The sequence below is a fragment of the Dermacentor andersoni genome, chromosome 3, assembly GCF_023375885.2.
Source record: "Dermacentor andersoni chromosome 3, qqDerAnde1_hic_scaffold, whole genome shotgun sequence".
Lineage (NCBI taxonomy): Eukaryota > Metazoa > Arthropoda > Arachnida > Ixodida > Ixodidae > Dermacentor > Dermacentor andersoni.
The window spans coordinates 116569276-116596042 of NC_092816.1; the positions used below are offsets into that span (position 1 = coordinate 116569276).

At 48.6% G+C, this 26767-nt stretch overlaps 1 protein-coding gene across 2 annotated transcripts in view; it reads left to right on the forward strand.

Moving 5' to 3' along the window:
- The window catches only part of LOC126539210 (uncharacterized), a 215220-nt gene that overhangs the window by 163966 nt on the left and 24487 nt on the right, over positions 1 to 26767 (forward strand). For both annotated transcript variants that reach the window (XM_055074783.1, XM_050185963.2), the window contains exon 3: positions 12626 to 12891. In XM_055074783.1, the coding sequence (XP_054930758.1) occupies positions 12626 to 12812 (187 nt within the window). In that variant the 3' untranslated portion in view covers positions 12813 to 12891. The remainder of the gene's footprint in view (positions 1 to 12625; positions 12892 to 26767) is intronic.

Sequence of the window (26767 nt, forward strand, 5' to 3'; positions counted from 1 at the left end):
CAAGAAACGCAGAAAGGACTTGCCTGTTTAGGAGTCGCAGATTGGACACTGGGTCCACAGGCATGAAGAGCATAGTGTACGGCCAGCGCTGTGGTGTTGTCTTCACGGTGGAGACACTTGGCGACGATGACCTCCGTAGCAGCCTTCTTTTGGTCGTTCGGCTCATGACAAGCGTGAAATCGTCGTCCGAGGAGTCGACGCTGTCCGAGTACAACTCGGTTGCCTCGCTGTCCGTGTCACTCGACGCATTTCCACGTTTCCTGCACGTGACCCCACGTGATGGCTTGGCTCCAGGATGGTCTTCGAGGGCTTCTTTGTCCATTGCCGCAACATGGGAGCGGCAGCTCCCAGAGTTTGGAAAGAAATAAAGCGAGACAATGGTACACGCGTTCTATGATAGAAACACTTCCTCTGTACCACTTAATCCAATAAAGGGTAATTGGATAAGGCCAGGAGATTCCTTCGTCTTGCAGTCGACATTACAATAGGCTTTCTTATTATGATGGTGATGATGACGATGTCCAGTGCCAAAGAACAACAAACGCCGGGGAAGCGATGGAAAGAAAGCTTCGCTTTAAAGCAAGGAGTAGGTTTGCTGTGCCCATTCGTTTGATCGCTATTTCCGCTAATCGGCGTTTTTAGTGTCTTATTGTGAGGCCACCTCCTCATCTTTAGCGTTAACCTCGTTTTAGACAAAAAAATAAGGCTTCGCCTGCCACCCTAACTAAATCGCTAATGCCGCAGAACACCACAATACCGCAAAATTACTGATAAGCCGCAACATTTTGATTCACAAAGGAGCGATAGTGAGCTTATCTCTACCTGTTCAAGGAATAATTCAAAGCATAATACTAGTGTCGGCTAAACCCCAGAGATGTAGAAATAGGAGCGCGTATTATATTCAGCGGTATCGTTATTGCAACTCATTAGGTGTCACATACGAACATCGCCAAAACTCGTGGGTGACACACAGATCAGTCCTTGCGGATTTAAAAATTTTTGCCACTCGAGCGCTGGGATTCCAACTGACATAGCTACAGCAATGTGCACTTCGACTCAGGACGCGTTATTGACCGCTTTGTAGCGTTCATGTTCGATGTAATGGTGCCAGGTTACACTTAAAACACACATACATTCTGAGAATAAGCGTCTGCGCATGGATTTCTTAGGCCCCAACAAGCAATACTATAGCAGACGAGCATGACGTTACGCACGTAAAAACGTAAGTTGATATTATACAAGATGGTGCTGTCAGCGGTAAGTGAGAGAGAGAAGAGCTGAAAAGCAGTGAAGTTAAACCGACGCATTTGCAATTTACTACACTTTACGTAGGGAACGGAATCCATGGGCGAAATACGAGGGAGCGGTGAGAAAAGTAACAGTAGTTGCACGCACACCTTAGAGGTGCGCACCGAGTCTAAAACGGCCGCAGAAGCCTATCCACCTTAGGTACTGCTCTAATGTTCTTGTTGCTTTTTTTATGGCAGCGAGAGTCTGCTGCTGGCTCTGCTAAATGAGCTCATCATCCGAGGAATTGTTAAAGTCTAGAGTTTTTTTCTTTCTTCTTTTTTGCATTCTACCACTATTACGTACGCATTATCTAAATATGGCAGACTACATCTCGAACTCCCAAACACTAAGCCGTTGAAATCGCTCTTCGAAAGGGCCGCACAATGGCACAAATTTAACTGATTTATATTACGCGGAAGCCAGCTTCTGTTACAAGCGCTCGCGGCTACACGCCCATTGATGTCACTATCTAGAAACAATTTCGCACTCGCATCTCATTGACGTACTGCCTGGGCAACCATTCAAGCTCGATGACGACGCTGGGGCCAGAAATAGCAAGGAGGCCACAGCGGCGTGGACGCGCGCATGTAGATCCCCCAAAATGAAAAATGAAAAAATATAGGCCTAGTGCATTGGCTGCAGTGCAAGCTTTGGTATTGTGTTATCCAATTTCCCTGTCAAACATGAAATTTCCCCATCATATATGCATGCAGCGAAAGCATCCCCCGCACCGCCGAGCGCTAGGTGTTTTTACCGTCGCTCCATATATTGTAAAATAAAATGCGCAGCCACATCTTTACGTGCAGGGAAGGAAAGTAACAAGGTTCTAGCAATATTTCACGAAATTGACATCGACCTAAACTTTGCTTGCAATAACTTTCGTACTGTCCACGATGAACGCCTCGTTAAAGTATAAGGGAAAGTTTTCACGGCGACAGAAAGTTCAAAACTAGGCGTTGTTTGTTGATTCGTTTCGAGCTTGCTGAAAGTTGATGCATCGATTGCTCATATATAAACAAGCTGCCTGCGCCAAAACACAAGCGCCGTGCTGTTTGCATTATCGAAGACTCCCAGCAATTTGGCGCGGCAGTGCGGCTACTGCTCCAATTTTGTTGCACCTCCCCAGAAAAGATCCACAAAATGACCCGTGAGCGTAGAATACTCCAAGCTTAGGTACTTCTCTGTAAAGTGACTGTCGCCTTGGGTGATGCAATCCGCCTTTAGGAATGTTGAAAGTCATCTGCCTACTGCATTGCAAGTGTAATACAAAGACGCGGGTTTGTGCCCCACCTTCGGCCAGTTGTTCTTTAATCCACTTTCATTTACATTAATTTATAATTTCCTTAGCTCAATGGCGATAAATTAGATAAAAATCATCTAATGGTAGATAACAAGGAAAAACGCCTTCCTGCATAAAACAATTGCCAAAAATTCGACAGCAAAAAAGAAAAACGTTACTGACGACTACGATACCCCCTAATGCGAAATTTGAGCGCAGCTCATTAAGCGTTTTAAATTCCACTGATTTCGTTCATTTATTGTTCAGACAGAAAGCGTAAACACGGGAACGCGTGGTTCGGGCGGCAGCGCAGGCGTAGTAGCGCATGCGCAACGGGTGCGAAGTCGACGCCAGAGCTTGGTTGCCATTTATGGTATCAATGGAGGCGCTCAGCGCATGCGTTAGTACCAACGTCGTCAGCCACCAAGTCACGGCACACACTACGATTGCGCCATCTCATACCGGGTCTACGCCGTGGAGAACGCCTTAGGCAGCAAGCACTCTGCTGTAATCCTTACCCTGTCGCCATATTGTACTCCTCCACTTTCCTCCTCGCGCCTTTCTCGCTATCACGCTGTCTTTCATCCTCCGCTGCGCTCCGTTTGTTTGTTCTGCCGGTTACGCCGAGGCCCACGCACAACGCAGGAATGGGCGCCTGAGTGCTACGCTCTAAAACGTTTGTGTATTCTCGAGGGTGCTGGCGCGTCCCACGACTATCACAATTACCCTTCAGACTGCCTAGAACATTTACTCTAGGAAACAGCGAGCTAAGATTACATCTACGGTGAGAGGAGGCGCAGTTGCAAAATGTATAAATAATTCTGACCACCATACATCTGCTACGAGGGTTTGACAGTAAGAGTTGTGAAAGCTTATTTCGTGCAGTTTCTATTTTCTGCGGTCCTGTTTACCTGCCACAAAAGAAGTCACTGAAGAAAGTACTTTGGCTTGCCCCCCTCACAACTCGATTTTTAAACATGAATTAGTGTTGAAATACGTAAACGACGATTTAACGAAGATGGAACAGCGCAGCAGGTCTCTTTGGTAGGTCATTAGTCATGAGACACCCTCCTTTCCTTGGGTGCGAATACTCGGCAGAAACCGTCGTTTCTGATCCGATCTTGTGTCGCCCAAGCAGCCGAAAGTCTCGACAGCACAGGTTCCACACTATACAACAACAAGGAAGTCCGTCTTGGAAACGGTCCCAGCCTGGGTCCAAGGCAATGGGACAGGATTGACCCTGACTGTGCACTCTATCCGCAAGCAACGAAAACCTGGGCCACTGCTACGCTGCCGGTAGCCTAGGCGTATTGCGCGGAGCCGCTGGTACGGCCCGGCACAAACACCCACCACCTACCAGTCCCGCAGCAGAACGTAACCAACAACCGCGAAACTGGTAACTAACATGTCAGCTAAAGGGGCTTTTAAGGTTTCTGAACACTAGGTCCGGTTGTATCACTACGAAATCTTCGTGCACTTGTGATCACTCTTCTACAGAGAGAGAGAGAAAGACAGAGAGAGGCATTCCTTAGCGGGCGTTACATATGTTTGCCTGAGCATAGGCTTAGCAGGCTACTTCAGGTGAGGTTGGCGTCTCAGTAAATGACCAACTCATATAAACCCAATGCACACGCACGCGACATGCGCAAGCAAGAGGCGCAAGGCTACACGGTAACAAGTATCGACAGATTTTCCTGATCACTTTAGTCACTGCTCACTAAATGTTAACACGGCCTATTTGTGCTGGCACGCAGATTAAATAATTTGCTACTAGGATTAAGCCCTCGGCACTTGGTTGTTAAAGGGAAGCTGAAACGGTTTTCAATTTCCATAAATTGCTGGGATTGGGAAGAACAGACCTAATAATTTACGGCTCCGAAATTTTTTTCTTCGTTTTGTTAATATAAGGGGCGGAAATCGCTTTCTAAATCACCCCCGCGGACACGCCCCCATCGCTTCCCGGAACGCGGGGTCAGGTGGTTGCCAGAGGAGAGAACCGGCGAGAGTGAAGTCATTCGCGTGGACCGAGCTGCCGGACCGGCGTGCTGGCATGTACTGGCATGCCTCTTTCCATCCTGCGCTTTGCTGAACAACGCTACGAGAGATCTGCCGCCGCCGTCGCTTACGTTTGTTTTCTTTTGCGATTTTCGTAAACTGTTCTTTCGTGAAGCTGCCCGTCGCGGCAGCTTCACGTGCATGCTCGCGCGAGCAAACGCCGCTGGCACGCTGCGATGCATAGACGGAAACGCGTGCAGTAATAAATTTTGGTGACCGGACTTCGTGCGTAGCTTCCACAACGTTGCACCTGAGGTATGAAATGAAGTATAGGCTTGCCTAGTGACATTCGACGTACGGTCGCAGTTATCGTGTTTACCACATGGCGGTGCTAAAGCTGCCTAATATCTTTATGTCAACACTAGCATGGAGCACGCATACCGATTCTTGATCGAGCCACAATCGCAAAGTCGTCGAACCATAGTATGAATATTGCACATATAATACCTCTGGCCATCTCTGGATGTGTATGATAAGCAACTTCCGTGACTGTACCTCGCAGCACTGCATGTGCGCGTTTTGAAACGCGGCACTTATGTTCGCGATCGTGTATCGACACGCAAAAAACAACGGGACTTTAGACAAGCAGCGGCAAGAAGCTTGACATCGCGGAATTGCACCCGTGTTTACAATCTAATGAGAAGTTAGTGCTTCGGCATTCTTCCAGCAGCAAGTTCCCAGTGACACTTTAGCGCATTTTTTCTCCCGTCATTGGAACGTGCAGCTACATGAAAAAAAAAAACATACGTACCAGCTAAGATTTCCAACGTGCGAGAAGGTGCACAAATCGCTCTCGCTGTTGGCACACTCAACATCGTCGTTGCCGCCGTTACCGCCGTTGCCGCCATCGTTTTCCGTATCGGCTGTCGGTTCGAACATGTACGGCGAAAATACAAGCTGTCCGAGACAGCGAGAACGCCCCATAATGCTTACAACTCTGCTATGAAGCCAGAACAGAACAGCGTGCTACGCTCTGAAACAGCGGCGCCGACCGGCGACTGCCGCGATTAACGTCACAGCGGCGCCGACCAATCACGGGCAACAGCGGCGTTCGCGCGATGCCCTGAGGCGCTAGTGCGCGTTTTCTTGAAAAAACAACCGCTTGCGTTTGTTTCCGCCCTTTTTGAACCAGATATTCGTGTTCAGGGGACTCAAAACTGTAGAATGCCGCAAAGAACTCATTTTTTTTGAAAAGTGTTTCAGCTTCCCTTTAAGTAGTCTGGCGCTCATATTATTTGCAAGGTGCTTGTATTATTTCAGCTGACGCTCGGGTCAAAGGGAGCAGGAAAACCAGGAAGAGCGTCTCGTTCAGGCCAGTTTCCCAGAGGAAGGCTGAGGGTGTTTCCGTTGCGTGAAGGGCAAGTAATACACGTTGAAGCGAGCCAGTCTTCACCATTAAACGTGGTTGCCACAAGCTAATGTGAAGTTGCTTTTTCTTCTTTTTTTCGTTTTTCTTTTTTTTTTTTGCTACAGGAACATCTTTGACACCAATGTAGCCTTACTCGGAAATATGGTCGTACATTTCCTTTTTCCGACTTTCCGACTGACTTTTCATTCTCAATACGCGTGTTTTGTGATCTGAGAATTACCACACGTCCCGATGAATCAGAGGCTTTCACCACCCTCGTACTCTCCGGCCTAACACCTCACGGGGACAAATCATCGCGTTTTGTGGCGCTGGTTAAAAAGCTTTATTAATTACATACGGATATGACCTGTTCTTTAAAGGGACACTAAAGGCAAATAATAAGTTAAGTTATAGTGACGGATTAGTGCTCTAGAATATTTAAGGCATCAATATTATCGCGAATATAGGAAGGAAGGAAAGGAAGGAAAAAAGTGGAGAAGGAAAGGTAGGGAGGTTAACCAGTTTAGCTTAACCGGTTTGCTACCCTACACATGGGAGAGGGATGTGGGAGATTAAAGATGGGAAAGGTGGAGATGGAGAGAGAGCACATAGCACAGCACACACACATCGTCCGTTGGAGTCCATCAATCTGGCATGGTACGTGACATCACTCTCACAGCCGCTTGTCCAATCCAGTCTCTTTCAAAAACCGACGTAGTCCCTTTGTCGCCTTCACCTGCGATGTCTTCTGTCAGCGGCATGTGAAAATCGTGTCGAGGGACGATGGTCTACTGTCAAGGTGCGCTCTAACAGATGACAGGGACTGTCGCTGAACATTATATTCAGGACAGTCACACAGAATATGTTCCAACGTCTCCTCGCAAAGACAGGCATTACAGAGAGCGTTGTCGGCCATTCCAATGCGGAAGGAGTAAGATTTCGTGAAAGCCACCCCTAGCCATAAGCGATAAAGCAGAGTCGCCTCTCTTCGGCGGAGTCCAGTTGACATATAGAGATGCATCAACGAGGGCAGATGGTATTAACGGTTGCTCTGGTTTGTCTGGCTGTTTGGTGTGCACCATAGAGATAGCGTGATCTCCTTTGCAAGCACTCGAAGTCTGCTAGCTTCGTCGGATCGTGAAAGCGGTATGGCCTCTTCTTGTGCGTCTTCAAGAGCTGCCCGAGCGGCATTATCGGCATCTTCGTTTCCAGTGACGCCGCAGTGACTTGGCAGCCACTGAAACGTCACGTGGTGTCCTTTCTCCTGTGATGTATGGAGTAGGCATCTAATATCGAATACGAGCTGTTCGAATGGCCCGTGACGCAGAGCTGATAGTACGGATTGTAGGGCTGCCCTTGAGTCGCTGAAGATTGACCATTGTCGAGGTGGCTCCCGATTGACGAAACGAAGTGCAGCGCTTAGAGCAGCTAGTTCAGCAGATGTCGATGATGTTGGGTGGTCAGTCCTAAAGCTGATGGTAATAGCTTTTGCTGGGACAACCACAGCACCGGACGAACACTGCATGTTTGTGGAACCATCAGCATAAATGTGTTCACTGTCCGCGTACCTCTCGTGCAGAAGAAGCAGATACAGTTGTTTCAGCGCAGGCGACGACAGTTCAGACTTTTTCCCGATTCCTGGTACGCTGAGATGGACTGTGGGGCTGATAAGACACCAAGGGGGTATCGATGGTTTAGATGCAGCGGTGAAGCCCGATGGAAGTTTGTCGTTGTATTTGATGATAGTTTTAGAGAATGATGATTGGTGCCTGTCTGAAGGTAGTGCTGCAAGGTGGTGATAGGTGGCACGTGCAAAATGTCTGATGTGCGTTCTCAGGGCTTCCACCGTAATGTGAGTTCGCATTGGGTGGTCCCGAGCAATCGCAAGAGTTGCCTCTGTTGACGTGCATCTGGGCAAACCAAGGCAGACTCTGAGTGCTTGAGCTTGTGCTGCCTGCAGAACACGAATATTTGTCTTGCAGGTGTTGGTCAGTACAGGTAGACTATATCTTAGAAAACCGAGAAAGAGAGCTCTGCAGAGTTTAAGCATTGCGTCTACTGACATCCCCCACGTCTTTCCTGTCAAGTATTTAAACACCTGGGAAGTTGCTGTCAGGCGCCGTTTCATGTAGGCCACGTGCGGGCTCCAACAGAGGTCTCAGTCAATAATTACGCCAAGGAATCTGTGGGTTCGGACATAGGAAATGGTCCGCCCATTGATTGAGATGATATAAGGCGTCATCGGTTTGCGAGTAAATGCTACTAGTGCGCATTTTTCTGGTGATATGCTGAGACCCTGTTTACACAAGTAGTTCGTTGTCAAAGTAGCCGCTCTTTGAAGTCGCGCACGTATCTGAGGATGTGTGACTGCCGAAGTCCAGACACAGATGTCGTCAGCGTATATTGAAATTTTGATGGTAGTTGGCAAGTATTCAGCAAGTCCAACAAGAGCGAGGTTGAATAGCGTCGGACTGAGAGCACCGCCTTGAGGAACGCCCCTGCTGGTATAGCGTCGCGTAGTTGGGCCATCGTCAGTTAACACAAAGAATGATCTTGCGGATAGGTAACTTGCAATCCACAAAAAAACTCGACCACCTAGGCCAACCGTCGCAGGGGCGTCGAGAATGGCCTCATGTAATACGTTATCGTATGCCCCTTTCACACCTAAGAATGAAGCTGCAGATATACGCTTACGGGACCTTTCGTGCTGGACATATGAAACGAGATCAACTACATTGTCGATGGAAGAGCAGTCGGGAATAGAGCCTTAATAATGGAGAAATTGAGGTAAATGCAAGATATGATTAGAGACTCTCCCGGGAAATTCAACTACGTGACGATGACGAAAGCGCTCCAAAGTTAAATTCTGTCACTAGTACTGCACCAACCATTGCAAAAAAAAAACATCCTTGTATTGGATTATAACTGTAAATAAAAGGCTACTTGTCTAGTTATATATCATTTTTAGAAAAAAGATATCATTGAAATTACCCTTGACCACGACGCGGGCGGTTTTTGCTCGACTGTGCGCCGCCCACGCTTTAACGTTTCAGGAGTGTCGTTATCACGCAGTGCCGTGCTGGTTTTGCTGGCTCGCGAAATTCGCACAAACTGTAAGTAGCAAAGAAATCAACTTCCACGTGGTGTCGCGGGATGCCCAAACGGTCTACGCCACTTGACCAAAAATCAGCTGCAGTGGAGGATGCACCGCTCTGCCTTGGCGGCAGCAAAGGCCGCTGATGGCGTATGCAGCGTCACCACTCCTCCGGTTAAGCGCCGCAATATCTGTATTTCAAAACATGTGTTCGAACCCTTCAGATGCAATCTTCTTAAAATAAGTTTTTTTTCTTGGCACGAAACAAGCGTTGCGAGATTTCTGGAATGGTATTTAAACAGTCCACGACGGCTTAGTTTTTGGCTTTAGGGTCCCTCTCAATATTTACCAAGTTTAGGAGCAAATAGGGGTGGGGAAGTTAGAGGGAAGTGGTGCAATTAAATGTACACTCTTTGTCAATAGTACGCGGTCAATGATGCCTGCTACCAGCAGGCTTACTCAAGCTATTTAAGAGAGTTCCTGTGTTATTTAGTAAGTTCTAACGTTCTGCGTAATAAAAGGGCTCTTTTACTGTGCTTAGAGAGCAGCGATCTGTCGCCAGCTTCACGAGAACCTCACTGCACGGCTGAACGGCACACAGGGTGAATACGCCGAGTAGCCGTTACACTTTTGTCAAATCCTTTAGTGTATACCAGTGTACTTCTTCGTTTCGAATGACGTTTTCTTTCCTTTCTTTAGGGTAAAGTACAAATAGGCTCTAACTCCGAATACCAGTTGCTTGTGCTGTGCGTGACGCAAGTATGAGGGTAAGGACTGCAGCGCTGTTTTCGAGTCGCATAGCGCGGACCGTAGTCAAGCTTTTTCTTGGCTGAGGATACCAAGTGCGGCGCAACGACCTGAAAATTCTTAAACCGTTGACGTCGTCGGGTAGGAGGTCATGAACTCGGCGGTGCTAGCTCTTGATCGCAGGACGATTGCTCCAGCCTAGTCGCTGAGAATGGCTGAGCCCCATTAGCGCGCTTAGCTACTTGGTCGATATATTTCACATGCAGATACGACAGTCGCTCATGTACTATCAGATTTAGAATAACTATGCTTCCGTTTGCAACATGACTGGTTCCTGCTTGCTAGGAAATGAGCGTGAGCATGTGTCGCGAATTATTTTCCTTAGCTCCTTGCTATCAGGATGAGTCCTCCCCCACCATTCTTCGCTTCGCTACCACTTCCCCGCATTTTTTTTTCTTTCTAATGTGTTCAGAATTCCTTGGGAACTTCATCCTGTTTGCGTTATAAATCTTACCTCTTTTCTGGCCCCAGCGACACAAGTTGTCTACTAGCGTGGGGCGCTGCTGTCTTAACTAATAGACAGCTTGTGTCATGGAGTGCCTGCCCGAACGGACAATTTTGGCACTGCATACGTGATTTCGGTATGTACCCATTCATAGCCTATCTTACGGAATAGATTTGCAAGGTGACACGCATGATATGTAGCCTTAAATTTAGCAAAGTCATAGCGTCCCTTCCCCAACAGGCACCTGCACAACGAGCGCACCCGCCTAATGTATAGCCCAGGCCCGTACCCAGGGGTGGGGGGGGAGCCCGGGCCACACCTCCCTCCGAATTTAAGGGGCATACGTCGCACCCCCCTGCCCATGCACGCCACCAATCCTCACACACATTCCTAAAGCACCGCCAAATAAAGCTTCAGACTTGACAGCTATTCGGTGGTCAATAGTTAGCTGCCTTTTTCACTCCTTTTGGATGGCCGTAGTTATGGGCATCTCCTGGGGTGTGAAGGCCAGTTTTCTCATCGATTCGGTGCCTGTGCGATTACCCATCTATTGCAACGGTCACGCGCATCGATGATGCTTCGTTAGTTCAACCTTCTTTGTTTAGACTCATCCAGGGACCAGGAAAGGGGTTCGGTTCGTAGCCAGCTGGTTTCTATGTTGGTGGAACGAGTGGCGGCCGGAGGAAACGCCAGTTATGTTTAACTTTTCCTTTTGCCTCATTAATTGTTCGAGTGACGGCTCGCCGCGACGCTGGCAGATCCTCGGAACTACATACCCATGATATGGGTAAGATAAGGTGGAAAATAAGATCATGCGAAACAGCGTCCGTTGGCAAACCCTGCAATAACCGTTAAACCCATAAGCAATATGAATGTCAGCCGTTACCTCGTCTAGTTCTTCCCTAATTGTACAGCCCTTTCTGCGCAAATTGGAAACTGAAAACAAGAATCGCAAGGAGTTCAGAAATTAAGCGATCTACCAAGGGAGAGAGCCGAGGCAACAGCCATACAGGTATAAAAATCGAAATTAACAAATTTAACCGTTGTTTGGGAAAAGATTTATGGGTCAAGATCTTTTTTATTTAAGAAAAGAAGTCGAAAAAATGCCGCCGTAAGGGGACAATGATTCCGTGTGCTTTGAATGACGCTTCTGCAGTTATCAGTCCAGCCGCCTGACGTAGTCACTTCTCTGCTGTGCGAATGTGGGTGTTTTTCTAACCTTCCGCGGTGGGCGCAGTACGTCTAGAACCGTAGCGTCCGGCGCTCTACGCGGTTGTACGGGACCTGTGGCCATACATAGTTACGCAGCTTCCCAAATAACAATACGATTTGATTTTGGCACCTGATAGAGCAAACGAGGCATTATAAGGAACTATGATTGTCCGGCCAATATATATTTCTTTATAATTATTCCAGACGTAATTCAACAAAGCTACTAGAAATCTTTATTTTAGACTTTTGCTTGTTTACTTGTCCTTCGCAGTGTTCTTCCTGCGCTTTTTTCCTGCGCGAGTCCATTTGATGTGATTCCATGTTTGTCTAGTAAAGGAGACGTGTATCTCACAGGCGCACTTTTGAGATACACCTTATTTAATTTATCTTTTGCGGGTTTACGCGTCTTTATGGCAAATGGTAGGCTTTATTTACGTTTGTACTAATAATGGTGCCCCCCCCCCTCATTTTCGCAGAAAAGTTACCTTGGGTGGTGCGCGCCCCGCCCCCCTCCCCCGAAAAAAAAAATCCTGGGTACGTGCCTGGTATAGCCTTGCAACGAAGTTGCAGCATGAATACTTGGGGTAGTGGTAGTTGATACGGAGTATGAACTGGGCGTGCAGGGAGGATGTACTGTGTCCTGGTACGTGTACTGCGTCATTGTGGTTGTCAGCAAGATTGGCAATCCGTGTTTCTGTCTCGAAACCATACGTTATCGCGATTCACGGCTGTTATAGGGATATCACACGCGGATACTGCAAAGATAACAACTCACCAACAATACATACCACTGATATGAAAGATCGCTCAATCGCTGAAGATTTTGAGGGCGCTTGCCGTATTCCTTTCTAAATAAAAAAAAAAATTACAATTTGGTCTTAGATGATGATTAGTGTGTAAGATGTCGGCGAGTATTTGGAAAAGGTAGAAGAGCTTCGTGCTGACCGCACCAACCGTGAATGCTTTGTGACTGACTAAATCGATGCAAGAATGCACTTGTAGGAGATGTCAAACGGTGTTTTTGAGGTCGCAACACACCGCATAGAATGCGAAGACCTGCACAGTTGAACACGTATACGCCACCCGGTTTCGCAGGTTCGACTCCCTAAGCGGTCTGACGTTCGGCGGGGACCAGGGTGGCCTGCACAAGCGTGGCTACGGCCACGGCGAGTTCGACGAGATCGACCACGCCGGATGGCCGGGCTTCTACAAGCGCAACTTCGACGAGATCGATCGGACCGGTTTCGAGGGCTTCTACAAGCGCTCGGCCCGGGAAGAGTGAGCGCCCGAAACCGGCAAGATTTTCCATCCACTTCACCACAGTCTATCCCGCAGTCTCTGCCACCTGCCCATCATCTTAGGTGCGTACCCACCGGTGTTATTCATCCGTAACCAGCGATCTTGAACGGGCTAGCTGGTCTATGGGCCATTTACTAATCTTACTATAGTGCCCTTTCCTTATCTCTACTTTTTTACCACTTTACCTCCCCCTCCCCTCTCTCCCCAGCGTAGGGTAGCCAACCGGATCTTTTTCTCTGGTTAACCTCCCTGCCTTTCCCCTTTCCTCTCTCTCTCTCTCTTACTATAGTGCCATAAAACGGAGAAGGCGCAGACAACACAGTTGTAGTGCAGCGTTTTCGGGAGAATGCGTCTTTTCTCTGTGTCCTGTTTCTATCGCGCTGATACTGTGACTTGGCAAGTCTCTCTGCTTGTACAGTCAGTCAAAAACATAATGCCGTTACAATGACAGTCGCTTGGGAGCATTTCTTCTCCTTAACCACCTTCCCCCTACATGCGTAGGGAGCAAGCGAGAAGCGCGTCTGGCTGACCTTCCTGTCTTTCCACTGTCTCCCTCCCTCTTCCTCCTTCACCGACAATACAAGAGCCGGACGTCGACTTAAGAGGCTAAGCAGTCCTTCGTATTGCCCGCTTCTCTCCCGGAAGTGTGACGCCAATTTGGCCCCCTGCTCAGAGATGGGAAATGACTTCTTTAAGTATTAGCCGTTTATGTAGCTCTATAGGCGAGACCCCTCCTTGATTATGCATTTGAATCTTGTTCAACGGAACCTCATGCGACCGGAGAAATACGTTCCGATTATCGAAAATTTGGTTTACTGACACTTACGCACAAAGATTCAAAGCCCTGTTAGCACTTTTAGATATGTGAAACGTAAAGAACTGAATTCAGCATCTCCTTTGTCCTGTCCTTTGGGCGTGGTGGATGGCTACTGGATTACCAGCTTTCTCTAATTCAAGTTTTGAGGATGCACCAGCGACACATAAAAACAGACGCATATCTTTTACTGCTCCAGTCGTTGGTCGAATAACACACTGTCGTGCCGGGGGAGTCCACATTGTTGAACGGCACCCTGTGAAGCCTCCGAACTTTCGTTTGCCGCCATTTTAATCATTTATGGGGCGAGTGGCGGTGCCGCGAAGCTATTCATGTCTGTACAGATGTGCATGAAAAATTTATCAAGATTTTGCCTGCTTGAGTCCTTGGCGCCGTTTTCTTAAAGGTGACTTTCTGGCTAGAAGACGGGTGTCGCAAGAAGTATATTTCATATCCTGTCTCTCTCTTCGAAATTTTTCGGAGCATGCTTCTGTGGATCTGTTTGCAGAGAATTGCAAGAGATTTGGTTCTGATTAATGAAAGTTATTTTTTTTTCATTGCCCAAATAAACTGTAACCAATTTAGAGCCTCTTGATTCGATTACGCAAACATTCAATATAAGCTAGTTACGCCTACCGAGATTCTACTGTATGGCTTCTGCTGCTGGATCGCAGGGAATCCTTCAGAAGACATATTGCCGCAGAGAGCTCTCCACATGCCAGGCACAAGCACTCCCGTGAGGCACCTTTCGAAGCGTCTCATCGCTAAAATCGCCATTAGAAGAGCGCCAGCAACGCCTCGCGCATGGCGATACAGCGCGTGTCCCCCGTGCACGCGCTCACGGCAGCGCCCGAGTCTGCCGTCCAATGAGAAGCCACGGCGTGGCTCTTGGCCTTCGGGGCGCGTGAAAAAGTGCGTTCGGCGGAGAGACGCGGTTGACTTTGGAATAGGCTGCTGTCAACTCTTTCTTCAATGTGTGTAAATGCTTAATAATTGAGTTTCCGGGCACAAGTTCACCCACAATAAACCAGTGTGTTTAGTGTGCTTCATTGAAGAGTGCTACATTTCTGGTGGAGGTGCGGGGTATGATTGGAAGTCCCCAGTTCGTAAGAGAACGGAGCCCCGACCCTCAGCGATTGGAACCCAGGGAACTGACTCCAGTACACCAGCGCACAAGCCGCCGCATCCGAGGAGACCCACCCGAGTTCGGACCGCTTCCTGTTGCTGCAGCAGTGCGGGCAACAGTTATCAGCGACGGTGCAACCATGACCAGCCCAGTGACATCATCCCAGCTCATCGTGTACCCACCACGCACGCCCGAGTCCTTCCACGGCGATACGTTCGAAGATGTGGAAGACTGGTTAGAGCAGTTCGAGCGAGTGGCAGATTTCAACGGCTGGGACGAGACACGGAAGCTTCGCAACGTGTACTTCGCGTTAGAAGAGTCAGCGAGGACGTGGTACGTCAATCATGAAGCGACACTATCTTCGTGGGAAGAATTTCGGCGACAGCTGCTTGCCACGTATGCCAGCACCGATCGGCGAGAGAAGGCAGAGCACGCCCTACAAGCCAGAAACCAGCGCACTAACGAAAGTGTCGGCATGTATATCGAGGACATGTCCCGTCTCTTCACGCGCGCTGATCCAAACATGACCGAAGAGAAGAAATTACGCCATCTGATGCGTGGCGTTAAGCAGGAGCTGTTTGCAGGACTCGTCCGCAACCCACCACACAGTGTTGCTGAGTTTCGTGCCGAAGCGACGACCATAGAGAAGGCGCTGCAGCAGCGTGCCCATCACTACAATCGTGATGTCACCAGCGCACTGGCCGATATCCTGTCAGCAGGCCCAGGCAGTAACACCGAAGCACTAAGAGAACTGGTGAGATCAGTCGTAAAGGAGGAGCTTCGAAAGCTGCAGCTACCGGAAGCCACGCCGACAGTCTCAACTCTCGCCGCCGTCATTCGAGATGAAGTTCGCCACGCCATTCTGCAGCCAGGACGTGAGGAACCGCCTGCTCATCATGACCAACCACCACCCGTACGTCGCGTGCCAACGTACGCTGATGTGTTATGCCAACCGACCAGGCACTGTTCTCCATTCGCGACTCCCAGCAGCCGCCAGCCGACTCTGCGCAGTGGACCCCTTCTAGCAGAGCTGAGGCCACGAAAAAGTGACGTGTGGCGTGCACCCGACCGGACACCACTCTGTTTCCACTGCGGGGAAGCTGGACACCTTTACAGAATGTGCCCATATCGCAGAGCAGGTCTTCGCGGCTTTACGATAAATGCGCCTTGCCCCCGTAATGGCGAAAGACCCACCGAAATTCAGGACTACTTGACCCGACAACAGGATCCGGCTGCTAGATACCAACACCAGCCCCGATCATCAGCGTCTGCACGCTACCGATCACCAAGTCCACGGCCATCCTCGATTTCACCAAGGCGTCGTTCACTGAGCCCACGTCCGGAAAACTGAAGCGAGCGACCTGTGGAGGCGAGGCCGCTGACGTTCGAAAAAGCCAAGATCCTCCGTCAAGTTTACCGAGCAGCCGCGACGAACAGAAGCGGATGAATAAGATAAGTGAACAGAGAATTTCTTCAGACTTGCGCATTACAATAGACGGTCATGAATTGAGTGCATTAGTTGACACAGGTGCCGATTATTCCGTCGTAAGATATGCACTCACGAAGGAATTGAAAAAAGTTTTGATGCCATGGAGTGGACCCCAGATACGTATGGCTGGTGGACACCTCATTACGCCCCTGGGTAGATGTACAGCGAGAATCGGAATTCGGGGTTTTTCTTACGTCGCTGATTTTGTCGTGCTACCAGAATGTTCGAAGGATGTAATACTCGGGATGGACTTTCTCCTAACAAATGGTGCCATAATCAACCTGCAGAATTCTAGCGTGTCATTTTCTACGAAGCAGGCTATAGACATGCAAGAGTCGGAGGAGCTAGAACACGTTGCCTTGCGGGTTACCGACGATGACATAACCGTGCCACCACGATGCAGCATGCTGGTTCGCGTAAGAAACGAAGCATTCGACGACTCGGAAGGTATAGCGGAGGCCAACGTCGAGCTACTGTTGAAAAAAGGCATTTGCGTAGCACGAGGAATTGTTAAACTACGCGATGGGTGTGCTGATGTATTGCTGACGAACTTCGGAAGTGAATTTCAGCACGTCGCAAAGAACACAGCCATCGCCTTCCTGCACAGCGCTACTGCGGTCACGGATGTATGTAGCTTAGCGTTAAGGCCACCTGCTGTCCAAACTATGCATGACGCCGTAACATCAGTTGCGATCAACCAAAGTCTGACGCCAGCCCAGAAAGAAATGATGGAGGACCTTATAAATGAATTCGCAGAATGTTTCTCCACCTCGTCAAAGGTACGGCGCACACAAATTGTTAAACACCGTATAATAACAGACGAAGCGACCAGGCCAGTATACCAACATCCGTACCGAGTGTCACCGGTTGAACGAGAGATCATAAAGAGTCAGGTGCAAGAGATGCTTGAGGACGATGTCATTCAGCCATCAAACAACCCGTGGGCGTCGCCGGTAGTCCTTGTGAGAAAGAAGGACAATACATTGAGATTCTGTGTTGATTACCGGAAATTGAACAGTGTGACCAGGCGGGATGTATACCCCCTTCCCCGCATTGATGACACGTTGGATCGCCTACGACATGCAAAATTTTTCTCTTCATTAGATCTCAAGAGCGGATATTGGCAAATTGAAGTAGACGAAAGAGACCGTGAAAAAACTGCTTTCATAACCCCAGACGGCCTGTATGAGTTCAAAGCGCTTCCATTCGGTCTCTGCTGTGCGCCGGCGACATTCCAGCGCATGATGGACAGTGTCCTCTCGGGTCTTAAATGGCAGTCATGCTTAGTTTACCTAGACGACGTAGTGGTATTTTCCGCAACATTCGACCAGCATCTCCAGAGGCTGCGTTTAGTGCTTCAAGCCATCCGCTCGGCAGGCCTAACCATTAAACCGGAAAAGTGCCAGTTTGGATTCCAAGAACTTCGTTTCCTGGGTCACGTAATTAGCGCGCAAGGTACTGCTCCGGATCCCGACAAGACTGCTGCTGTTGCACGATTTCCAAAGCCTACAAACAAGAAGACGGTACGGCAATTTTTGGGACTATGCGCTTATTACAGGCGATTTGTAGAAAACTTCTCGAAAATTGCCGAACCTCTGACGAAACTTTCTAAAGAAGACGTACCCTTCATGTGGCATGCTGAACAAGAGGTTGCGTTCAATGAACTAAAGGGACGATTGCAAGCCCCACCGATCCTCGCCCACTTCGACGAGACAGCGGACACAGAAGTCCACACAGATGCAAGCAATCTCGGTCTCGGCGCGGTTTTAGTTCAGTGGCAAAATGGGGAAGAGAAAGTCATAGCGTATGCTAGCCGCACTCTCTCGAAAGCTGAAACAAATTACTCTGCGACGGAAAAGGAGTGTTTGGCTGTCATATGGGCCATCAGCAAGTTCCGACCATACCTTTACGGCAGGCCGTTCCGTGCAGTCAGCGATCACCATTCTCTTTGCTGGCTGGCAAACCTAAAAGACCCATCTGGACGACTTGCGAGGTGGAGCCTGAGGCTCCAAGAATACGACATTACTGTCGTGTACAGGTCTGGAAGAAAACATAACAATGCTGACTGCTTGTCCCGCTCACCAGTGGAGTCGACTCCTTCAGAAGAAGAAGATTTCCCGTCTCTTACAGCGATGACAGCTTCGGAAATCGCTGAGCGTCAACGGGCCGACACAGAATTGCTCCCACTCATCAAACACCTCGAAGGATACGACGTCCACGTCCCACGCATGTTTATGAGAGGTTTATCGTCATTTTGCCTCCGAGATAATGCGCTCTACAAGAGAAACTTTGAACGCAACAAGGAAAAATTCTTACTCGTCGTACCGTATGCCATGCGACCAGAAATTTTGGAAGCTTGCCATGATGAACCATCGTCGGGTCACTTAGGTGTCAGCCGGACGTTCGCCAGAATTCGTCTCAGATACTTCTGGCCTAAATTGTTAGCGTCGGTGCAGCATTACGTGAAGACATGTCGCGAATGTCAAAGGCGCAAAACACCACCCGTGAAACCGGCCGGACTTCTTCAGCCCATAGACCCACCAAAGACTCCATTTCAACAAGTTGGAATGGATCTTCTTGGCCCGTTCCCAACATCATCGTCAGGGAAGAGATGGATCGTAGTAGCGACGGACTATTTAACACGATATGCTGAAACTGGCTGCCTTGAGCGAGGAACGGCAGTTGAAGTTGCAAATTTCTTCGTTTGTAACATAGTACTGCGACATGGTGCACCAATGGTCGTGATTACCGATCGAGGAGCGGCCTTCACAGCTGATTTGATGCAATGTTTGATGAGGATGACTCACACCAGTCACAGAAAAAGCACTGCATACCATCCCCAAACAAACGGCCTGACGGAACGTCTAAACCGAAGCCTGGCCGATATGTTGTCCATGTATGTCGACCTCGAACATAAGACATGGGACGCAATCTTGCCTTACGCCACTTTCGCCTATAATACGGCAGTACAGGAGACAACCCAGGTCACTCCATTTCAACTGGTCTATGGCCGCACAGTAACAACCACACTGGATGCTATGTTGCCGGTAAATGATGACAGCAACAACCCGTACGACATCGACGACTTCCTACAACGAGCGGAAGAAGCCCGGCAGTTGGCACGGTTCCGTATCCGCCAGCAACAACGTAGGGACGCAAGCTACTACAACCTGCGCCGCAGAGAAGTTCAGTACCACCCGGGCGACAAAGTATTGGTATGGACACCAGTGCGTCGTCGCGGACTAAGTGAAAAACTCCTTCGCCGATACTTTGGACCTTACGAAGTTATTCGCCGAGTAGGTGACCTGAATTACGAAGTCATCCCTCATAAGCAAGAGCGATCAAAGCGGCACATGCATGCGGAGGTCGTACACGTAGTCCGCATGAAGCCTTACTACGACAGGCAATGAAAACACATCTATAGATAAATTTGTTCCATACGCATCGGGACGATGCGTTTTCGGAGGGGGACTAATGCCGCAGAGAGCTCTCCACATGCCAGGTACAAGCACTCCCGTGAGGCACCTTTCGAAGCGTCTCATCGCTAAAATCGCCATTAGAAGAGCGCCAGCAACGCCTCGCGCATGGCGATACAGCGCGTGTCCCCCGTGCACGCGCTCACGGCAGCGCCCGAGTCTGCCGTCCAATGAGAAGCCACGGCGTGGCTCTTGGCCTTCGGGGCGCGTGAAAAAGTGCGTTCGGCGGAGAGACGCGGTTGACTTTGGAATAGGCTGCTGTCAACTCTTTCTTCAAAGTGTGTAAATGCTTAATAATTGAGTTTCCGGGCACAAGTTCGCCCACAATAAACCAGTGTGTTTAGTGTGCTTCATTGAAGAGTGCTACAATATTCAAGGGGCCGCATTCGCGGTGATGTGTAGTACTTAAAAAAGCAATATTTATTTATTTTATTGTGTCATGTCCCTTACTTGCATGTGCGCACTAGTTCCTTTCCTGCAGCTGCCATGCCAAGTTCGTAAATTGTTGAACTCCAGAGCATGGTTCGGGTCACGACTACCATGGTCACAGCATGAAGCGCAACGTTTAATTTCGTCATCCCAAGGCAATTATTATGTTCACTGCAGGGCGAAGGTCACTCGCAGCGATCTCCATTTTCTCCTGCCCTACCCCGTACCATGCCTCCGAATTTCCAAATTTCATTACTCGACATAATCTTTTGCGGCTCTCAGTGACGTTTCCATTATCTTGGCACCCGTTTACACCAATATGACAGATGCTTACTGTACGCGCGCATGGTTTCCCGAAGTCGAGTTGTTTTCGTTTAATGTCAACTAGAAATTTGCCTACTCTCTTTTTTTCTCTAACATTCACACTGATGTCTTTTTTTATCTCTCTTATCTCCTAATGTAAGCCTATCATTTACCGCTCTGTCACTTTTTCCCCATTTGCTTCCTTCTATCGGTAAAATTTCGACATAAACCACTATGCTGGCAAGCAACCTCATTATGCAATTTTCTGGTCAAGGACATGTTTAAAGATACCGTTGTGCTTTTTGGGGATGCTGCTAGATAAACTATTTGTCCAGGAATATTTCAATCTCCTCAAAACAAAACTGAAAGTAAATTCAAGAGTTTACGTGCCAGAACCATGTTCTGATTATAAGGAACGCCCTGGTGGGAAAAAGCGTATGAATTTTCACCATCCGAGTTTTCAGACGCAGCGCTCAGGCTCCCGTTCCTGCAGTGAGCGTTGGCCTCGGCGTCGGCGCCACCGGCAGAACGAACGAGCCCACCGAAGGACGAAAAAAGAAAGCGAACGCGGAGCACAGCGGATGATGGACGGCGAAAGTGAAGAGAGCGCGAGAAGGAAAGCTGAGGAGGAGGGTACAGCGGAAGCATGAGGAGGAAAGTGGAGGAGGAGAGTATGACGAAAGGGTGAGGAGAAAACCGGAGAGTGGTTTGAGACATGCTTCACGACTGCGACGCGCCACGGTATGGCCCTGCAGCAGCGTGCGCCGTCCGAGTAGGTTATATGCTTACACTTCTGGGGTTGAGGTGTATCTCCAAAAGGGAAGCCAGTCACCACCGCCTTGATCGAGGCCAGAAGCCCGAACCGCCGTAGTGCCGTTGCATAGCTCATGGTACGTTCGTCGGGTTCGTCGGTCGTGCACTGTTGCAACAGTGTTTAAATGATTGTGGCACACTTTCGGAGGGCACTACAACACCTCAGGATGCTATATCTGCACCATCCGCGTCACGCCGACGCCGAGTGTATTGTTTCACTTGTAACTAGAATATACTAAAATAGGTATGCTCTACTTCCAACATAAATTGCCATCGTCTGCTCAGGACCGTCGTGTGCGTGTTTGTACGACGGCGTAGTCGGGTTTGTACCGCTCAGCGCCCTTGCTTTAGGGGGAAGCCGCCGAAACATGCGTATACACAGGATAAGACGTCGACAGGATGAGCGCTGTACTTACAAGTGAACAGTTGCAAGTTCAGCGCTCATTCTGACCACTTCTCTTGCGCACCCCTCTTCAGCTTTCGTAGACTTTTTGTTCATTAATTTGCACCAATTCGTCCAGCAAGGGATTTTCTTCTAGAAGCTGGGCTTGAACACAAGAGTCCGAGCCCTACTATAACAATATTTCAGAATGCTATTTAACGTTTTGGATACACCACATCACTAAGAAAACTAAACGAGCGAATTGTGAAGAAAAAGCGTGAGCACTGCTTTCGGGGTTGTAATAATTAAAATTATTGAATTCATAACCTGAGTTCCGAATTGATCTTTTACGTGAATATTTTACATCGCAGAAGGTGAGGTGTCGATTGCAAATCTTTTCTGCAGTGTAGCATTTCTGACTGATATGTTTTAGTTGACGCGTGCGTTAAAATAACACTTTCTAGACGGGATGGAAGTGTGATATAATATTTTTTGAGCAGATGCGAAATATAGGACAACGTCCACGGTGAAGTTCATGACGCAAGCTCTATCTTCAGCATACGAATATCAAGGTTGTCAGGATGCTAAACAAATATATAGCTAACGGCGCCTTGTGCAAGCCAGCTCGTAATATTGTGTACTAGATAGAAAAGTAATTACCATATTTGCACATAAATAATGTGACCTCGAATGTAATACAAGAGGGCTTTCAGTCTATCGAAAAAATATACTAGTAAAACTTTCCATACAAACAGGGATTATTACTATAGAAACGGGAAACAACGCTGAAAAGCGGATGGTCGGAGGGCTTTACTTACAGGTACTACGAAGTGCCGCCGCAAAATAACTTGAAAGGTCAAGTACTGATATATTTATCACGTCAAGAAAAAAAGTAGCCGCGTTTTATATTCGCCTTATATGAAGCCGTATACACCCCAAGGCGTGTTCTCAGGTCAGGAATTTCGAAATAAATCTCGCGTTATAGTCGTGTCAATACTGTAATATAGTATTGCGGCTTAAGCAAGCCCTGTATTTGCAAGAATGCCTTTTGGAACAACCCGCAGCAGATACAAAATATTCAGCACAGTTTATGGACATGTCAGCAACCACGTGACAGCACTCACGAAAGATGAAATGGTCCGGTGGCACCATTTAGTCACAGGTTGACGGACGGGAAGTGTATTCAGTCTTTATGCAAGGGGTCTGACAATTTTTCACCTCGTTTAATGGTTGCACTGGGAGGAATGTTCATAAAGCGCTGACATCACACAAGCTTAGTGTGAACGAATAGACCGTTCATAACTTAACAGAGAGAGTAAGTGCGATTGGTCAGGAGTCCCGCCGATAGCTTTTCTCAAAGCCCGCGGCAATAAATCGACACAGGAGTATTTTTTTTCGAGAACAGCAACACACATAACTGGGGGTTGATATATATTTTAGGGCGTTTAATCTTATCTTTCATCACGGAAACGGAAGCTGAGGGCGTGCCACGCGTGTACCATGGCCGCCATTGCTGGAGCCGCGTTCTTTTTGCCCGACCAATATGGCCGCCGGCGGCTTCACTGGCTGCTGCAGGCGGCGGCTGGGACTGCAACTTCACAGCTGCTGAACTGGTAGCCCTGCGTGCGGCTCTTCATTTTATTAAGGAGGAACCATCCCACGCATGGTCAATCTTCTGTGATTCCAAGGCAGCCCTACAGAGTGTACTCTCAGCACTGCGCCATGGATCATATGAGGAGCTCGCCGCAGAGATCAGAGAAGTCCACCATCGACTAGTTGACGAAGGACACGATATAATATATCAGTGGTTGCCTAGTCACTGTGGCATACATGGCAATGATCGAGCAGACGCAGCTGCCCGATCTGCCCATGACGGCGTCAACTGCGTTGCCATTCCTCTTTCGAGAGCCGACGCAGCGAAAAAACTTGCCGCACTTGCGCGTGACCTGACATTAGCCCAGCGGAATTCATCTGATTTCACAAGTGCACGCCTCCATACTCTGGACCCTAATTTACAGCTCCATATTCCGCCCGAGCTTCCACGACGTGACTGCACCCTTCTTATCCGCCTATGGCTTGGAGTAGCATTTTCAAGTGCCTACTCTTTCCTTATCGGAATGGCCAACAGCCCACTGTGTGACTTCTGCGGGTGCAACGAAACGATCGAGCATCTTCTTTGTCAGTGCTCTCGTTTTAACCCACAAAGAACTGTCCTCTCAGCCACCTTAGACAAACTGGACAAGCGCCCAATGACAGAAAACAAGATACTTGGAACCTGGCCTACGCGAACATCAGCGCGATCCGCTATGAAGGCGCGGCTGCGATACTTGAAAGACACGGGACTTTCTGAAAAATTGTGACAGTACACTGTGTGGCGCAGGACTGTACGGTGACACTGCGTAAGACTAGGAATGCCTTTGCGGGTTGCGTGACAGTGCCCACAGAAATAGTTCGTGTGTACGTGCGTGTGTGCGCTTAGGTTTTTTTTTTTCCTTTTTTTTATCCTTCTTTCTTTCTCACCTATTGCATCCCCTTTCCCCTCCCCCAGTACAGGGTAGCCAACCGGAGATAATCTCTGGTTAACCTCCCTGTCTTTCATTTGCCTTTCTCTCTATCTATCTACCTATCTATCTATCACAAGTCTAACTATGTAGCCTTCTTGGCGCCATCAGCGGGTCACCGATGACGTCAATACTAAGGCGTGCGGCGAGCGTACCGGCCGTGAACAAACTCAGGAAGAAGGCTTGTTGCTAGCTGCAGGCAGACATGGCCTCGCAAAAGATTAGTGCGGCCCCTAGCACTACTTAACCACTGCAGTAGCGCACGAGGACCCTGCCAACGTGTACAGAAAAGACCATAGCAGCGTGGACACTGATGCTTCAGTGGACGACAGCGCACGCGCGGCACACCAGCGAAGCGCGTTGAATGTGAACGGTGTCGACGCGAGGTCTTGAGGAGCAGCTCCAAGTGAGCGCCATGTTTTGCTCTGGCGTCAGCCTATTCCGACGTCGCGGGTTTTGCGGTTGAGCCTTGATGTGCCTAAAGGCTTAGATGCGGTAGCTGAGCGTTCGGTAAAAAATTACTTTGATCGTTCGTTTGACGTTTTAGGAAACTAGGCAATAGCAAAACGACAAAAGGCGCCTCAGGCTGCGAGAGCCCCACCAGCTCGACATGGGTTGGCGTCTCGGGTTACAACGATTCGCTCAATGACTCGCATTACGTGGATGTCGACTATAGTTGAGCCTGCCACACTTTTCTAGCTATATTGTTTTTTTAGATTATGTACTAAATTTTACCATTTCGAAGGGGATCGCTGCCACCAGTGGAATTTCGTCCTCTATTGACAGCGACGCAGAAGTCCAGCATCGCTTGACGAGTTTCCCCCTCCCATGGTAAGTGATAGGCGAGCTATTGGGGAGCCTAAATGATATTATAAAGGGGTCTCTTTATCGCACATACAGTCGCGCGTTAATTGCAAACTCATTCGACGATCAGCCATTGGATTGCAGACAAATGACTTCTGGCCCAGACACGAATTTAAATAATCTCCTTGCAGCCGCCAGTTCGACGGCAAGTCTAACGAGAAACTCAAAGTGAAACGGCCCTAAACTTTAAAGAGGAAAACGGTGCAATATACAGGCTTCTGCCCTTTTCTAGTTCTCCCCGACACGCCGTGTGCTTATGCTTCCCCTATGCTGCAACCCAGCGCATTTACTCGTTTAATGCCCGCGCTTATTTTGCTTATTTTAATGCGCAAGCATTCTTAAGCGAGTAGCCTAGCACAATCGGTTTGACACGCGAAAATTGTAATGCCTTGTATCTGCCCAAAAATGTGTAATTTGAGAAGTTTAGACATTTAATCGTTATGGTAGTGTAACTGTATATGATTGGTAGCTTTATAAGTTATCGGGAACAATTGAAACCAAAAAAAATGAAATTCATCGGAGAATATCCATACAATCAGATTTAGGCATACCCATAGGGATACATAGGACTCCATAGAAAATGCATGGTGAAACCTGTTGTAGGCCTGGGCCACATTAAATTGAGGATGTTCCAAGTGAAATGTTGGGTTGGGTGAAATTGAAATTTGGAGGTGGGACAACTTGAAATTTAAAGGTGGGTCAACTTGAAATTTGCAGGTGGGCCAACTTGAAATTTAAAGGTGGGTCAACTTGAAATTTCGAGGTGGGCCAACTGGACACTTGCGGGTGGGCCAAATGAAAATTGGAGGTATGCTACCTGGCCGTCATCACTTCCTGCGCACCTGATGCGGTGAACTAGTATAAATATTTTAAGCGCGTACGTGCCAGAACGGCTCACCATTCACTTGCGAAAGTTAACCAGCACGCGGCTCATTCTCAGCCAAACGTGACACTTGGGGAAACTCTTTTTCCAAATTTTTGTACTCCAAAATATCATCGTAGGCTATACACGAGGGCGAGCCTTACACGGTACAAATACGGGAATTGCCATTCTGCCTCCCGCTAGCGAATTTTACTATCCTCAGTGCCCTTTTCTTCTGATGTCGAAGCATGGGAATGCTGTTGTAATATGACATGTCGCAAACGCAAAAATCTGCCACATAAAATAGAGAAAAGAGAAGTTCGTATCTGCTAACACTGTACCTCCAGCCCGGTTACTGGCCATTATGGCGGCGACTGCTTCCTTGTCACCCATAATTTCGTCTATGACAAATTATGGGTAGCTACCGCGCCATGTACAGCTATGAAGGGGACATGAGCGCAATCTTCGGGCTTGCTTGCAGCATACATTCGGCGTCTGCGCAACAGTGCCATCGAGGTCGTTATCTTTCCCCTGAGGATCGAGACTGGTACATCTGCGGTCTCAAATTGAGAATGGCCTATCTCAGCCACGTGGGTCCATGTCCAGCCGTGGTATGCGATCGCATCAGTTGCAGAGCCGGTTGTCTAGACGCCAGACGCCAATGAGAGAGACAAAAAAAAATATTCGCCATCACCGCGCCCCATTTCTCGCCCAGAAGCACGCACACTCCTTGTCACGCGCACAATGTTGATACGTACCTTCAAAACACACACTGACGAAAACTCCGTCCACGCTTGCGTTACGTCCGCAGCGCGTGTA